General features: G+C 37.3%; 1 protein-coding gene across 1 annotated transcript in view; it reads left to right on the top strand.

Annotated features, from left to right (window-relative positions):
• The first annotated feature begins 1340 nt into the window (after positions 1-1340).
• Positions 1341-16662, top strand: part of MCM8 (minichromosome maintenance 8 homologous recombination repair factor) — a 27121-nt gene continuing 11799 nt past the window's right edge. The window contains exons 1-13 of the mRNA XM_083348873.1: positions 1341-1463; positions 2701-2867; positions 3866-3940; positions 5507-5589; positions 6246-6395; positions 7217-7320; positions 9801-9999; positions 10279-10364; positions 11319-11470; positions 12161-12359; positions 15225-15255; positions 15918-16058; positions 16276-16417. Coding sequence (XP_083204999.1) covers positions 2726-2867; positions 3866-3940; positions 5507-5589; positions 6246-6395; positions 7217-7320; positions 9801-9999; positions 10279-10364; positions 11319-11470; positions 12161-12359; positions 15225-15255; positions 15918-16058; positions 16276-16417 — 1504 coding nt within the window. The 5' untranslated portion in view covers positions 1341-1463; positions 2701-2725. The remainder of the gene's footprint in view (positions 1464-2700; positions 2868-3865; positions 3941-5506; positions 5590-6245; positions 6396-7216; positions 7321-9800; positions 10000-10278; positions 10365-11318; positions 11471-12160; positions 12360-15224; positions 15256-15917; positions 16059-16275; positions 16418-16662) is intronic.

The raw sequence follows: 16662 nt of genomic DNA, 5'->3' as shown, positions 1-16662 counted from the left end.
CCACTCTCCTCCGTTTCGGGCCGGACGCATGGAGAAGTTAGTGTTGTAACGCTGCTACGTCACATAATTGATTCATGTGCATTCATGTGGGCTGTTCCCTGACACCACTGGATGACATCGCCAGGGCTCGTTGCCTTGGAAGAGTGAGGAAGATTCTCAGGGATGACTCACACCCTGGACGGTATCTCTTTACTCTCCTACCATCCGGTAGGAGATATAGGAATATAGCCAGCCGTACCAACAGGCTGAAAAATAGCTTTTATCCATGGGCTGTTAGGCTTTTAAATGGGACATAATCTTATGCAGAATTGACTTGGGAGACCGGTGTGTGGTGTAGTTGGTTCACATGGTGTGGTAGGATGGAGGGTTTGTTGTCACTGTGTGTTGGGGGGAGAGAGCAGGGGGGGGGAGGCTCAGCTAATCTCAATGTACACATGTTGTACTTTGACAATAAAGGTTTATAACCTTGGAAAAAAAATAATGTTCTTTGCCAGATCCTGAGACACCTATATTTGCCTCCATTCGTAAAATGTTCCTTTTAAAAATAAGTGTTTCATCACAGTGATACATTATTTCCTAGACTACGGACGAAAGATGCGTTCGTGACAGATGTTTTAACAGCATACGCCCTCGAGTGATCATTCATTTGCTCCATTCAAAACGCAGCTTCCAACTCTAGGAGAGGCTTGACTTGCCAAGGAGGCATAAAGGTCATATATATACTTGAAAAACAACCAGGATCCGGCTAGTAACAGAGAAAAGAATCTCTTTTGTCCTGCGGGTAGGGCTTTTGGGAAGGGAATCGGTGAGAAATCGGGTACATTGGCACAATATGCTAGGATCATATACAGTGCTTTTTTTGTAAAAGAAAAAGGTGCCGGAACTCACACATGTCATACAACCTGCCTTGCCCTACCCTACAAGGTTCCATCCAAAAAAGGTGTCGGAACTCCGTTCTGAGCCTTCAATGACAAAAAAAGCCCTGATCATATATCATTTCGTTGCCTCTAGCTAGCCTAAGTCAAATGGAGGGAGACTTCCCTCTCGCTTCACAAGCATCTTAAATCTTTCTCCAGCAACTGAGGCAGGAAAAGCACGTGGGAGGCAACTCCTTTCGTCCATATATCAACCAGAAGTCTGCACGCAACTGCTTTCCAACGTCGGCCACGTTAATGGGTAATATGGACTTCAACTCCCAGAATTCTCCACGATGCTCATTGTGTACTACGGAATTCTGGGAGTTGAAGTTCCACATCCCTTAAAGGTTGGGAAAGAAGGGAATAGGGACGTTAAGAGCCCCACGTGACTTGCCTTTTCCCGCTTACGGAAATCGCGGCAAGCGCAGCGGCGTCGTTTCTGATTGGTGCCGAGCGCCCGATGCCGAGGGAGGCTTCGCTGCGCCGCGCCAAAATTAAATGGAAGAGCGAAACGAAACGAGGGGAACCGACGGGGAGGAGGTTCAGGTGCGGACGACCGGGGACGCTTTGAGGCGTTGTGGCAAGTCGCCCTCGGCTTTCGGTCGGATACGTTTTCACGTCTTTCTCTCTGCTGCATTCAGCGGTAACTGACGACTTTGAACCTCCAAAGCGAAGCGTTCGAGAGACAAAAATGTAGCCGAGTTTCCCCGCGGAATGGCCGAGGATTTCTTTTATGTTTCACTCCAATGGAGGAACGCCGAACTATATGGAGGGGTACATTTAGTCTGAAGTTGCGGACGCCTGATAGAGGTTGACTAGCTTCACCGATAGTTGGGTTATATTCCTTTTTAAAAAAATTGTTGACTCCATGGAGTGTGCTTGGGAAAGAAAGAAGGGGTCCTCTGATTAGTAGCAGTTTTAATAAATGTTTTCCTTGAATAGTTACATCAGGGGTCTTCAAACCTGGCCCTTTTATGACTTGTGGACTTCGACTCCCAGAATTCCTCAGCCAGCGTGCCTGGCTCAGGAATTCTGGGAGTTGAAGTCCACAAGTCATAAAAGGGCCAAGTTTGAAGACCCCTGAGTTACACGTATACATACGGTTTTTTAAAAATGATTTTGCGTTTGCAGTGAAAGGGTATGGTTGGTGCAGAGCTATCAAAATTTATTTGAAAGTAACCCTGGCTGTATTAATTGATTCTTAAATAGATTTGCAACACGTGTATTTGGATAGCTTTTTTGTGTTGTGCCTATAGGATTCAATTCCAAGAATCATGGGTTTACCACATTAGCTCACGCCTGAAGTTCCTTTAAACTAGCCTAACTTTCTACAGTAGTTAACGGGAGTCAGGGATAGGGAATTGAAATTTTCTAAATGTTGTTGAATTGCTATTCTTCGTGGCTCAGTTAATGCCTGGAAATGATAACTTGATATTGAAGATTCATATATAAGCTTATCCATAATATTATGATTTGGTTTGGGCCTGATGTATTGTGTAAATCTTATTGTTTGTCATTTGTAAACAAAAGTGTAAAACATTGTCCAAAAGTAACTATGATTTATTCAATAAAAAATAGCTAAACCAGGATTTAGTTTGATTTACAGACTTAGCCGGGTATTTACCTTTGGGGCATATGGAGGGGCTAGAGGCCAGGAACCTGAAGTAAACGGCTACTTAAAATAATGTACAAACACCACCATAGAAACAAATTGATGTCTGCCTTAATTACTACTTCCAACCTTAATGTATGCTACACATCTATTGTCTTTTAATTAATTCAGGATGCAGATCTGTTAAAATGCCAAGATGAGTACTGAGCCTAGCAAGAAAGGTTCTGGACGAGGAGGAGGTGGTTTTCCAAGGTGGAGAAGAGGAAGATGGCAAGGGAGAGGAAAAGGAAGTGGACAGAGAGAAAACTGGAAAAATGCTGACGAGAAAGTAGTATCGGGTATGTTAATTCCACAGCTATATTTATAGCATTCATATGATATGAATGATTTCTTATGGGATGCGGTGGCTCAGTGGGTTAGGTCGCTGAGCTTGTCGATCAGAAGGTCGGCAGTTTGGCGGGTCAAATCCCGAGTGCCGCATAGCAGAGTGAGCGCCTGTTACTCGTCCCAGCTTCTGCCAACCTAGCAGTTTGAAAGCACATAAAAATGCAAGTAGAAAAATAGGGACCACTACGGTGGGAAGGTAACAGCGTTCCGTGCGCCTTTGGCGTTTAGTCATGCTGGCCACATGACCACGGAGACGTCCTCGGACAAGCGCTGGCTCTTCGGCTTTAAAACGGAGATGAGCACTGGCCCCTAGAGTTGGAAACGACTAGCACGCATGTGCGGGGGAACCTTTACCTTTACCTATGATTGCCCAAGTGAAGAAGGATGACTCTGAGCAGTGTACAAAAGTCACCTAAAACAAGAAAACAATGCATACCATTAAAGCCCTCTCACAGTTAAAACAATGAAATGGCAGCCAAAAATAAAATATATTTGAGCTCAACCGGTTGGGAACTTTGCTTATCCTTTTGGCTGCTTGCCTTGGCCTTTTCTGGAGGGCCAACCATATGGGTTGGCATAATTCCAAAAGGTATGGGGTGCCACCAATGATATTGTTTGAATGAAAAGACCTAGAAGGTTTCAATCAAAGTCATTCCAAATATCTCAGGAACATCCCTGCATGACTTATTTGCTTTGGAGACTTAAAAAAAAGTTTCTGGAAAACCCCCCCACTTATAATAGCATAATACAATGCCTGGATTACTATGCTATAACTTAGATGAAATTTTTAAAGATGCATCTTACGATCAGGTTGTCCCCCTGTACAGGCAATTATTACCTTTATTATTTTAGATGTTATTTGCAGCTACAGCATGTATATAAATTGTTTTTAATAACAAATTTAAAATGCTCAATTTTATCACTGACTATTTGAGGGGATACTTTTCAGCACAACCTCATCTTATTCAAACTCTTCTGCACCAGGATGCTCCATATAAAGGTTGGAAACTTTATTTCTCTGAAGGTGAGGGCTTTCTTTCTTTGTATATGGTACAACTGAGAGCTGATTAGAGTTGAAATTTACAAGCTGTAGAACATGATGCTCTGGGAAACCATGAGCAAATTTTGAGGACAGGGTCACAGATTTTTTTTTTAATTGCACACACAAAGCAGGCTCACTGCCAGAAATTGTTCCTGTTCTGTCCACATAAATTCCTACTCTGCCTGAATGAGGTACGCAGGACTGGAGTATCACCCTTTGGTTGGATTGGCAGAGGCGTGTTCCCACATATATCGCAAATTGCATTTGACTGAAGAAGTTGAGTTGGTGTGATGAAATAACAAGCATGTGGCTTATTTTAGTATAACTGTCACAACATAAAGTGAGAAAGAGCTAATACAGTATAGTGCTGGTGCTGGACTGGAAGTTGGAGGGACTAGATTCTAGTCACCCTTAGTGCACAGAAATCCACTGGGTGAACTTGGACCACTCATTCCCTCTCAGCTCTAATCAACCTCAGACTCTGCAACAAGCCAAATGAAAAACAAGGTTTATTGCATCCTGCATTGACAGCTTTGAGTGTGGACTAGGTGAGTGCAGTGCAAATCAAGTGAATGCTGCAACCAAGTGGAACAAACACTAAAAAACCACCACCATTACAATTTAATGTGATGTCTAAATCTGACTTCAGTATGTCAAATCTGCTATGCATATCTCTGATACTATATAAAAAATAAAATGCAAGCAGAATACTTTTGGGTAAACATTTGGATTTGCATATTGAGTAGTACGGTTTGTTTCATGCAGAAATAAGGTTTGTGTAAGTTGTGCTGTTTGCAATAAACAAACCTATATAAAAAAGTTATATAATATTTTGAAAGGTACACAAATTAAAATCGAGTCTCCCTATCAGGAATAAATTCAATATGTGTTTTAGAATATGATAAAAAGTTCTTAAACTTTTAGTTTTTTAAATATAAAAACTTCTAAAATACAATAGTATTATATTGACTTTCCTTATCATGCAGCTCAATAGTTTTCATATGTATGATGAAGTAAACCTGTGTTCAATGAAATATTAACATTGTATCATTCCTCTGCATTGCTAAGCAGTTTGTAGTTGGATTTCACACACTCTGCTAACCTTAATGTAATTGGTCTTGGTATGGCGTCTGAATTCTCTCATTATAACTTAGTGCTACATCACATGATGGTTAAAAACCTGTATCATGTAAATTCAACTACTTATTTTGGGCATGCCTAAAACTTCATAAAATGAAGCTATAAGATTTCTCTCTGGCACGTAGCTTCATTAAGTATGATAATTGCAGTCGAAGTAATGCTTGTAAAATAAAAGATTGTCAAGATTATGTTTACCTGAAGAAATGAAATTCTTAGTATTGTAAATATTAATGGAGTGTCTTTAAATCCTCAGCAGAACTTTTTAAAGTTGCACTAAATATAATGTATTGTTAGTATATTAAAGATTGGCTTGTAAAATCAATAATGAGTTTAATATGTTCTTATATGTTCAATGTTATCTACAGCCATAACTATATTAACTGTATTAATCAACATTCTCTAATTCAGTATATGATGACAACTCACCTTTTGTTCAGAAGATTGAAGCTTTTGAAACTTTTTTCAAATCTCGAATAGAGTTTTATGATAAGGTAAGTTATTAGATTATATGTTGTTTTGGATACTTTTGTTTTCTGAAGCTGGTTTAACCATGCACGTTTGTATATTTGCTTCTTGTGCTGAGAGAATCCAAGGTATTTCTGGTATTTATGAACATTTTAATTTTGTTTTTCCTAAGAGTTTGCAGATTGATTCTGTAAGAACCTTTAGAAAATTTATTTAATCTTTTTCTTCAGTTCCCTATGATATGATGTTTAATGCTAAGATTTGGATGGATGGACAAATAGAAGAAATTTTTAGAAAATGAGGAAGAGTTTCCTTGTCCTAAACTATACCCGTTTTGTTGTTCACATGTTTAACTAGTTACACAGTGTATTGTTATCTTTCAGTCAAATTTATATAATTTATCCTTTTTATTTTGTGCTCAGTGAAAAGAGGGTAGTATAAGTCAGTGGTGTTGCTAGGTTCAGTGAACAAAGAACACGTGAGAGCATCATCATATAATGCAAATGATGTGTATTTTGGAATATGAGGCAGTTAAATCCATGATTGGTATTTTTGGCAGTCTTTAATATTTGAGAAGGCTTGAACAGTTTACGACTGTGATTAAAATAATGTGTAATGGAGTAAACGACAAACAGAGTTATAACTTTACTGAACACCAATTCAACGCACCTCTATTTTATAGGATGAAATAGAAAGAAAAGGAGGTATTCTTGTGGATTATAAGGAACTGATATGCGATAAAGAATTAGTGGAATCGTTACCTGATGTTGCTGCTGAATTAAGAGATACGCCTCAAAAAATATTAGACTGCATGGGTCTGGCCATACACCAGGTAAGTGCACTAGACAAGTAATAGATATTTTTACATTCCAAAGCCTTATACACAAAATGCAAATCTTATCTGGTATAAGAGAACAAATATATTTACACTTCAATAAAAAGCAATAATAATAATAATAATACAATCCATACATACACATATCTTAAAATTAAGCCTGGCTGAATTCAACAGGACTTAGAAATTTACATAAAGTTTGAGCCCAAATCTTAAACCATTTTTTTATATCCTTGGGTTAAATGATGTGATAATAAAAAAAGGAAGGATTATGGACATTTTATAACTGCTTGATAGTGAAATCCTGCTTATGTATGCTAATCCTCTGTATGTGTGTTAAGCAAGATTACCTTGGTTTTGAAAAGCAGGCTAGCATGAGCAGAATATGAATTAAAGCGGTCCCATCATTTCGAGGTCTCATGTAGTTCCTTCAAAGGCTGTTCGGGTGTCTGCGCATGTGTGCAAGCACAGCATCTTTGCTGATATTCACATCAGAATTCTCACACACAGTAGCAGATGAAAGTTAAATACAGCTGCATTAGGACTTGGAACTGCGGTGCTTTACAAACACATTTTGCTTTACAATGCTAAATAGTTTGGTCTCTTTAATTGCAGAGGCCTCTAAACAACCTCATTTGTGGGGATTAGGGATCCTTTGGAATGGTATGGAAGGGACAGTGCATACTACAGTGGAAAAGAAAAATAAATTGCAAGAAAAATCTTCCCTTTGATAGTTAAAAGCACCATCTGCTTCTAAAAATGATATTTCTATATTAATTATTTAATGGAATTCAGGCAGTTTCTTTTTTGTTCTCTAGGTCTTGATCAAAGACCTCGAAAAGCATGCTGCAAAACTGCAAGAGCAAGAAGGGCTACCCATTGATGAAGAGCCTATTGTAAATGTGCCACATATTCATGCAAGGTATCTATTTTTTAAATCGTTCAATTATGAGAAAAACTGAAAATGTTTTTTAAAGTTTTGTAAACTTTCTTGTATAGGAGTACAGAATGGCAAGAACTCTTTAAGTCTCTGACATTTTTGAGAAAAAAGATAGCAGAAGAAATCCTAAAAAAGTTTAATAATGTTATTAATTTCTGGAATATCACAGAAAGGTGATACTGAACTTGTACCAGCAGTCATATTGACCAAATGGTGGATTGGCCCAGTCAATGCTGGGGTTGTTTTTAACCTGGTGTAAAGAGCCAATTTATCACAGGAAATTTCAACCTCTTTATTCTGTACAGCAACAAAGAGGTGCTCTTGGGACCCAAGTCACAAATCAAGAACCTCTGAAACGTACAGTAAATTTATACATTTCAAAAAACACAAAAATCACATGATAATTAGCAGCAATAGGCAACAACTAGTAAGTTACTCCTACCACTGGTAGGTAGATGGCCCTCTTAGAAAGTGGGTTCATTACCAATATATTGTAGCCCTCCTTGTCCTTCTCTTTCTAATCGATAGCTTATACAAAATTTTCTAGATAATGTATATAAAAAAGAAAGAGGAATTAGATTTAAATCTACTGCTTCTGGGGGAAAGGATGGTACTTTTTTATATATATAATAGCCACCACATGATCTTTTCAAGAATATTTAAGGCATAGCAAGGTGCTAAAAAGGGAAACGGACAAAAATGGAGTTTCTCTGACTCAAGCCAGCTACACCAGTCCTTCAGTCACCTAATTGAAATAATGAGCAGTAATAGCATTGCTGCATGTAGGAATAATTTCTCTGCCCACATTTAGATTTATCAAGCCACAATTAGTTCAGAGAAATGCCTTGATAGAACTGCATCTTCCTGTTTATTTGATTTGTGAGGCCAAATATTTTTCCATTCCTACTTTATAAAGGTAAAGGTAAAGGTTCCCCCTCACATGCTTGCTAGTCGTTTCCGACTCTAGGGGCCGGTGCTCATCTCCGTTTCAAAGCCGAAGAGCCAGCGCTTGTCTGAGGACGACTCCGTGGTCATGTGGCCAGCATGACTAGATGCCAAAGGCGCATGGAATGCTGTTACCTTCTCACCGTAGTGGTCCCTATTTTTCTACTTGCATTTTTACGTACTTTCGAACTGCTAGGTTGGCAGAAGCTGGGACGAGTAACAGGCGCTCACTCTGTTACGCGGCACTCGGGATTCGACCCGCCAAACTGCCGACCTTCTGATCGACAAGCTCAGCATCCTAACCCACTGAGCCACCGCGTCCCTTCCTACTTTATAGCAAATGCAATTTTCTATATTATCCCTCCTGGGAAACTATTCTATAGAAATCATAGACATCTGCAGGGTTAGCCATTAATTACTCAGAAATAAGAGAAGTATGTTATTTGGAAATAGACCTAATAAAATAAATGGGCTTAAGTGTGCCTAAAATAGACCTTCTCCAGAAGGCAATCTTGGGTTTTATTATGCCTGAATGCAAGTAATAAGAACTTTCATTTAGACCAGACCTGTCAAACTCGCGTCATGTGACATCGTGCAACGTATCGGGACTGTTTTGCCATTGCCGGCAATGGGGTGGGTGCGGCTTCCGCGTAATGTGTCCGGCCCGTGGGCCGGCAGTTTAACACCCCTGATTTAGACCATGTAGCAGTAATTATTTTCTGCCTTGGAGAACATTGCTTTGAAAAGATCTCATCACTGTACCAAATCTGTACCAAATCATTGTAGCAGGACTAAACATTTCAAGACATTATTGAATGTTTTGGTTTTTTGCACCATTGGATCTATTATTTTCTGGAAGGCATAACAATTACGACATTATAAAGATTCCTAAACTGAATGTAGCAAATAATAAAGAAAACTTTATCCCAGGAAGTTTTTTTATGTTTAATATTGTCATTAACTATTAACATGCATTAATATCCAAATGCATACATACATGCAGCTTTTGGTCTGTTAAAATAATTTCCAGTATAAATGAAAGTGGATACATAGAAATAAGTTTTTACAATTATAATTTGTTTGTGCTAAGACTGACTCACAATAGAAAAAAATGTTATTTTAATATATGCAGTATATTCTTCTAAAAAAATGATAATGCATTGGCTTCATTTAGAGCAGACATGTCAAACTTGTGACGTCGTGCAGTGTATCGGGACAGTTTTGCCATTGGTGGCAATGGGTAGGCGCGGCTTCCACAGGACACATCTGGCCCCGGGGGCCGGCAGTTTGACACCCCTAATTTAGAGAAAATGACATTCAGTTTCATTTAAATCCATGCATGACACATGTAAGTTATGACAAATTAATTTTGTTTATTACCACTCGAATTTATAACACAAACCATTATTTTCACCAATTGCTATTATATGAATAGTGCCATTATTTTAAACATGATGAACTCTCACTGAATTATCAGTATATTATTATTTTATTTGAATATATTTTAATATTTTTAGAGTGTACAACTACGATCCAATTACTCAAATTAAGAATATTCGAGCTAATTGCTATGGGAAGTATGTAGCTTTACGTGGGACTGTTGTGCGTGTCAGTAACATTAAACCTATCTGCACTAAGATGGCCTTTATATGCAGCACCTGTGGAAATACTCAGAGTTTTCCTCTCCCTGATGGAAAATACACTCTCCCAACAAAGGTAATAAAAAAGCCCTCAAATCAAAATTTCTACCTCCTACTTTTCGTGATTAGTATTTAAAGTAATACATTTTCATGCTGTGCAGTTTACTGCACGTTTTAAGGACATGAACACTTTGACAAAAGGGATTTTACAAATTGTAATTCATTTTAAGGGTATTATTTATGATGAAAAGAAAAATTAAGTATAAGTGCAAGCCTCCCCAAAACAAGCACAATAAATACGGCTGTGGTATAAACTTTTTTTTTTGTACTAAATTTGAACATTAATGTGTTTCAGTGTTCTTTGCCTGAATGTCACGGACGATCCTTCACTGCAGATAGAAGTTCTCCTTACACGGTTACCGTGGACTGGCAGTCGATTAAGTAAATATATAATTTTCCCCAATATTTTGGAAATTTAGATTATTTACAGTTTGATTTTATAGTAAATGTGAGGAATTAATTGTACAATCTCTTTTATTGTAATGTTAAAAAGTTCTATTGAATAGTAATTCCATTCAAAGATAGAAAGTTTTCTTTAATCCAGAGATAGTAATGTCCTTTTTCTGTAAGTTTGGTATAATAATAATAATAATAGTAATAATAATAATAATAATAATAATAATAAGAAGAAGAAGAAGAAGAAGAAGAAGAAGAAGAAGTTGTTGTTGTTGTTGTTGGAAGGGACCTTGGAGGTCATCTAGTCCAACCCCCTGCTCAGGCAGGAAACCTTATACCATTTCAGGCAAATGGCTGTCTCTTCTTAAAAACCTCCAGTGTTGGAGCATTCACCACTTCCGGAGGTTGTTCCATTGGTTAATTGTTCTAACTGCCAGGAAGTTTCTCCTTAGTTCTAGGTTGCTTCTCTCCTTGACTAGTTTCCATCCATTGCTTCTTGTCCTGCCTTCAGGTGCTTTCGAGAATAGCTTGACTCCCTCTTCTTTGTGGCAGCCCCTGAGATATTGGAACACTGCTATCATGTCACCCCTCACCCTTCTCTTCATTAAACTACACATACCCAATTCCAGCAACCGTTCCCTATTGAACTCTGGCTACTTGTACTTCTCTTTTCTCCATAAGATATGTGTGTGTTTCTGAGGGTGGATGGGTGCATATTTTAAGAAAGATTTTGTGGATCTTTAATTCATAATTCATTTCAACCTATCTTCAGCTCTAAAAAGTGTTTCCCAGAAATATATTGGTACTCCAAAACCAAAGCAAAAGTCAGAATGCTTGTTTTGGCCTACCTATACATGCTCAATGTTTTATAAATCTTCATTCTCCTCCACCAGTGGTATCATGTTTTTCTTTCTTTTTTTTATTAACTTGGTATTCCAGAATTCAAGAACTCATGTCAGATGATCAGCGAGAAGCTGGGAGAATTCCCCGGACAATAGAATGTGAATTGGTTCATGATCTTGTAGATAGTTGTGTTCCAGGTGATGTGATTACTGTTGCAGGAATTGTCAAGGTATCGAACACGGAAGAAGGTGAACTATATCAAATTTTATATATTAACATATCTATTTTAGAAAATGGCTATTAATTCAGTTGCTATGTGTATATTCGTATTTTGCCCAATTAGTGGGCCAAAAGTGAAACTTAATTAGTGTCAAAGACTACAGCCATGAGATTTAAATTAAAACAGAGATCACTATATTGGTACACAACTACTTGAAAATAGTGTTTTCACAAAGAAACCGCTCTTAGTATTCTACTTCTGGGTAGTGAGGACAGTTGAAGCTAAAAGGTGCTGCGTTTTTAGTGGCAGAGCAGTCTTCTGGAGCAGTATGATATCATTCAGGATAGTGAAAATTCAACATTTCCAGAGACCATTATGATTAAACATGAAATTTTAGCCATTTTTATATTTTTATCTTGTGGTAACTTTCCCTTAGTTCACTTGGATTTTGTAGCTTATTTTATTTACTGGATTTTAAGATTTATTGTGGCTTTTGTAATGTTTCTCCATCATTTAAGCCTCCAAGTATCACTTGGATTATGGTGGGGTACAAATGCAGTAAATAAATATGCTTTGCAAACAGGGCATTTAAAGCCAGCTAATAAATGAAAATATGTCTAGTTCAGGGTTGACATTTCATTACCCAAACCAGGTAATAGCCTACGTTACATCCTAATGCAGAAAGATTATCATGATCTTACTATTGATATTTTAACAGGAACATCAAGAAATAAAAATGATAAATGTGTCTTCCTATTATACATTGAAGCAAACTCTATCAGTAATACAAAAGGCCAGAAAATCAAGAATTATGAACATGGATTAAACCAGCAAGGATGCATGGAGTTTTCACTTAAAGATCTTTATGCAGTCCAGGAAATACAAGCTGAAGAGAATCTGTTCAAGCTTCTTGTCAGGTATGTAATTTATTGCAAGCCCGTGGTTTTTATTTGCATCTCCCCCCCTCCCCCCATTTCAGCTAACCCTTTTGAGTATTCACACATGTCTGGAGTACATGATCTTTTGTATAACAAAAACATTTTGTAAAACATCAGTTATTAAATGTGTCTGAATTCCTAACATCTTCAAAACATGAAAATGATTTTGTAGAAAAAAGTATCAGATTGGACCCTTACAAGATATTCTTGATATTCATGAAAAAGTAACCACAAGTTGCCTCTAGCATTTAGTTCAGTAGGAGTCATAATGTTCTAAACATCCAGATCAAAACAAGCAATCAAAGCAATTAAAATATCTAATGTGTTCTGCACATGATATTTATCCTTTTATGCTTTTTCCTTCTGGGTATTCTAGAGCTTAAAGGTCCTTGGTGCTCTCTGAGATTGGTTGTTTTCTTGCAGACATTTCATTACCCAAACTGGTCTGATAGCACAGATGATGTTACCTAGTTTCGGTGATGAAATGTCTGCAAGAAAACAACCAAGCTCAGAGAACACCAAGGATCCTCTCATTTCAACCCTGAGCTGCAAATATTTTCCTTTATGGATATTCTAGAACTGGGTTGAAAATAGGGCTTAGAGAAACAGGATGTAGAAAGTCCCCATCCAGGATGAGAGCCTAGAATAATTAGATAGTACCATTGTCAGGAAATTCAGTGTGACTATAAATTAGTCTTTTTGTGACCCATGCGCAAGTGGTTGGTAACACACCCACGGAGTTGGCCTTGCACAATACTAGTTTGCCTTTTCCTTCTTCATGAGCAGTTGTTCACTTTCCCAATAAAGCTTACAGGACTGGGATATCCTGGCAATCTCCCATCTAACTACTAACCAAGCCTGATCTTGCTTAGTTTCCAAGCCAGATGAAGTTAGTAAGTGCTACTGTTGGTGCCTGATGAGAGTAAATCGTAATTCTGTTTTAATGCAAGAGAACCTTCTCTAAAAAAACAAAGCTTCTAATAATAATGGGGGATCTGTCCTAACACATCCATCAGATATATAAGATTATATAAATCAGCAAAACAAGAAAATTTAGGTGTTTTAAATATGAAAATAAGAACTATTGAGAGCCAGTGTGGTGCACTGTTTGATTAAGCTGTTTGATTGGCATTGAGGGAAATGCAGGCTCAAGTCCACTTGCGGCTTTTTACTGTAAGTGACTTGCAGCCAATCATTGTCTGTTAACTCCATCTTTCTCACTGGAAGTGTTGTGGTTGAGAAAAATTGGAGGGAATGTTACATCTTTCCCCACCCATATGAAAGGCAAGATACAATTCTGACAATAAATATTTGGAAACTGTCTTACCACACTGTTGAACTAATGGAAATGCAGCAAAGGGCTCTTACTCTGAGTTCTTAACAGCATCGTAGGAAATGGCAGATAATATTACCTGCGCTGCTGGCAAAATACAGCACTGTTGAAAAGCTTCAGATGTAGGAGATGATGTCAGCTATACCATTTATGACATCACAAACACCATTATGGACAAAGCATGATGCTTAAAAAGGTTATAAAGGTTATATGTGTCCACTCTGTCTTTTAAGCATTATTTTCAGTATACAATAGATTTAATTCTAGGCTACAATGATTTATTTCTGTGGCTTGTTTGTTATCTAAAAGGATAGTCTAAGTAAGAGTACAGTGCAAGAATTCTTTTTGTGTAACGAGTAAACATTTATTCATGTGCCGGAAATCCTATCTAATCTAAAAGATAAAGCCTTACACAGCTACTTATATTTAACTTTAATTGATTTCAATGGCATAATAATAATTTAGATTTGGCATAGCTACCCATTCCAAAAGGCTCTAGGTGGCTTTAATGTAAAATTAAAATAGTTAAAAACATTGCAACAAAATGTCATTACTACTATTATAATCAGCCAGATGTTTTTTTAGACTGGATTTGGCATTAGTATCCACTTAGGGAGTCCTTTCTAAGGAACAGGGGTAGGCAGATGTTATTTGATGGTATTAAAGATATCATCACAGGATGCAAGCTGTTCCAACTAAAGCTGTGTTTGCAATTGACTGATAGGGAGTTTGTCGGTCCTAATTGTGTTCAAGTGGTGTTGAACACAAGTAGGTGGTGCCTATTACTGTTGGTACTATATTTGCTTTTTTTGCCACAGTTCTACTTCTATTTGCCTGTCAAAGAGTAGCTAATATCTAGTAGATATTATTTGTTCTGATGAGAATTTAAATTTTCTGAGTTTTTCTTCACCCCCACAATATGTAATTTAGAATTTTAGAAAACTTAACTTTTCAGAGGATAGGAAAGCCAGATGCTATAGATTGCAGCCTTGCATGTTCCTGTATTCTTGGCTGCCTTGGGTCTCCTCTGTCTAGTAATAATCTCAAACTTTGAACCCTGTGCCAATGTGATTTTAGAAGGCTATAGAATTTGATATGAGAGAACCAGTTTAGTGTAGTGGTTAATGTGCTGGCCTAGAAACCAGGAGATTCTGAGATATAGTCCGGCCCTAGGCCCAAAACCAGCTGGGTGACATTGGGCCAATCACTCTCTCTCAGCCCAACCCAGCTGACAGGATTGTTGCTCTGAGGAAAATAGGAGGAAAATGGAATATTGATAAGTTTGCCGCCTTAAGTTGTATACATAAAAGGATAATTCCCCCCCCAAAAAAGGTCATCCAGTATGCATCCATACGTAATTAGTATCGCACATGCCACATAATTCAGATGAATGATGCTCCATATGCATTCCCTTTATACAGCATTTGTGAATAAATAGATCTGAGATATATAATCTTAAATAGTTTTTCCCCATTATATTTAACCTGGTAATACTTTTTTTTTCTTCCTAGCTCTCTCTGTCCTACTATTTATGGTCATGAGGTAAGTATACTCTATTAGAAATATTCAATGGTTTGTATTCCAAATGCTTAGTAGAAAATAAAATATATTATGGGCCTAGTTTATAAACTATATTTTAATGGTCTGCAAAGAAAATGTGAATGAGATTATTCTTAGTTTGGTATTTCCATTAATTAAAACCCCTCTATTAGCATTATTAATATTATTTAATATATTACATCAGCATTAAAATGAGTTTTTTATTCCTCACTTAATCTGATTTATGCCTCTTTTCAAGACCTTAATAAAACTATATAGAGAGGTATTGACAATATGCCTGATAGCTGCCTATAAAAATGCACCATTATTTTATTAAAATGCTTCGTGAATTAAAAACTGCATAACAGTTACTAAGACTAGCATGGTAAAATAACATTGTTACTGTTCTTACATTATTGTGGTGTAAAAGATTTTGTAACAATTTTTTAGAGGACTTTATTTGATGCTGCACTTCTTAAGACTTTGAAAGAAATGAAACTAAGGAGTTTTTTTTGTCTGAACTTTTGTTTCCATTTCATTTTTATTTCTACTTGTGAAGAGTTAGAAGCTTCTTACAAATATTGATAGAGACTATCTGGATCTTGTACTACTTTGATTGAATTATCCCTTGCAAATATTTTATGGATTGCTATCTTGTGTCACAGATGGTAAAAGCTGGCTTAGTGTTGGCACTATTTGGAGGATGCCAAAAATATATGGATGATAAAAATAGGATTCCTGTTCGAGGGGACCCACATATTCTCATGGTTGGAGATCCAGGACTGGGCAAAAGTCAGATGTTGCAAGTATGGATTTATCTGTTTATGCATACAGCTTGCTTTTCATGCTTAACTATCAAGTTGTTTTAAATAGTATTTTGTAGCACTGGATATCCTGTTTTTTCAGAATGTATGTATATTGTTCCTTGGGGATTTTATTCTTTTTAATATAATTGGGTATGTTATCAACATGGGTAATTGATCCATAATATGCAAGGCTAACATTTTCAATTTGTTTCCTCAGGCTGTGTGCAATATTGCACCTCGTGGAGTATATGTCTGTGGCAATGCCACTACCACATCTGGTCTGACTGTAACTCTGTCTCGTGAGAGTTCCTCTGGAGATTTTGCACTGGAGGCTGGTGCTCTTGTACTTGCAGATCAAGGTATAGTGCTCAAGTGTATTTATCTGGACCAGAAAACCTATAGATGGGCACATTTGTTGCGGCATAAACTTTCCTTTTACTGGAAACTTGAGATGCAGTCTCAACTGACGGGCATATACTTTTCAAACACTGGGAAACAGAGAATGGGAGGAGTCTGACGAGAGAGAAGTAAAATGTGTATGCTGGTAGTGATGATTGCATATAAAGCAAGAAATACCTACATAGGCAGATACTTTGAGCTAAAT

The sequence above is a fragment of the Vipera ursinii genome (genome assembly GCF_947247035.1).
Source record: "Vipera ursinii genome assembly, chromosome: 1".
NCBI classification, from domain to species: domain Eukaryota; kingdom Metazoa; phylum Chordata; class Lepidosauria; order Squamata; family Viperidae; genus Vipera; species Vipera ursinii.
Note: the sequence above shows the minus strand (reverse complement) of the source record. Positions and strands in the feature narration are given on the sequence as shown.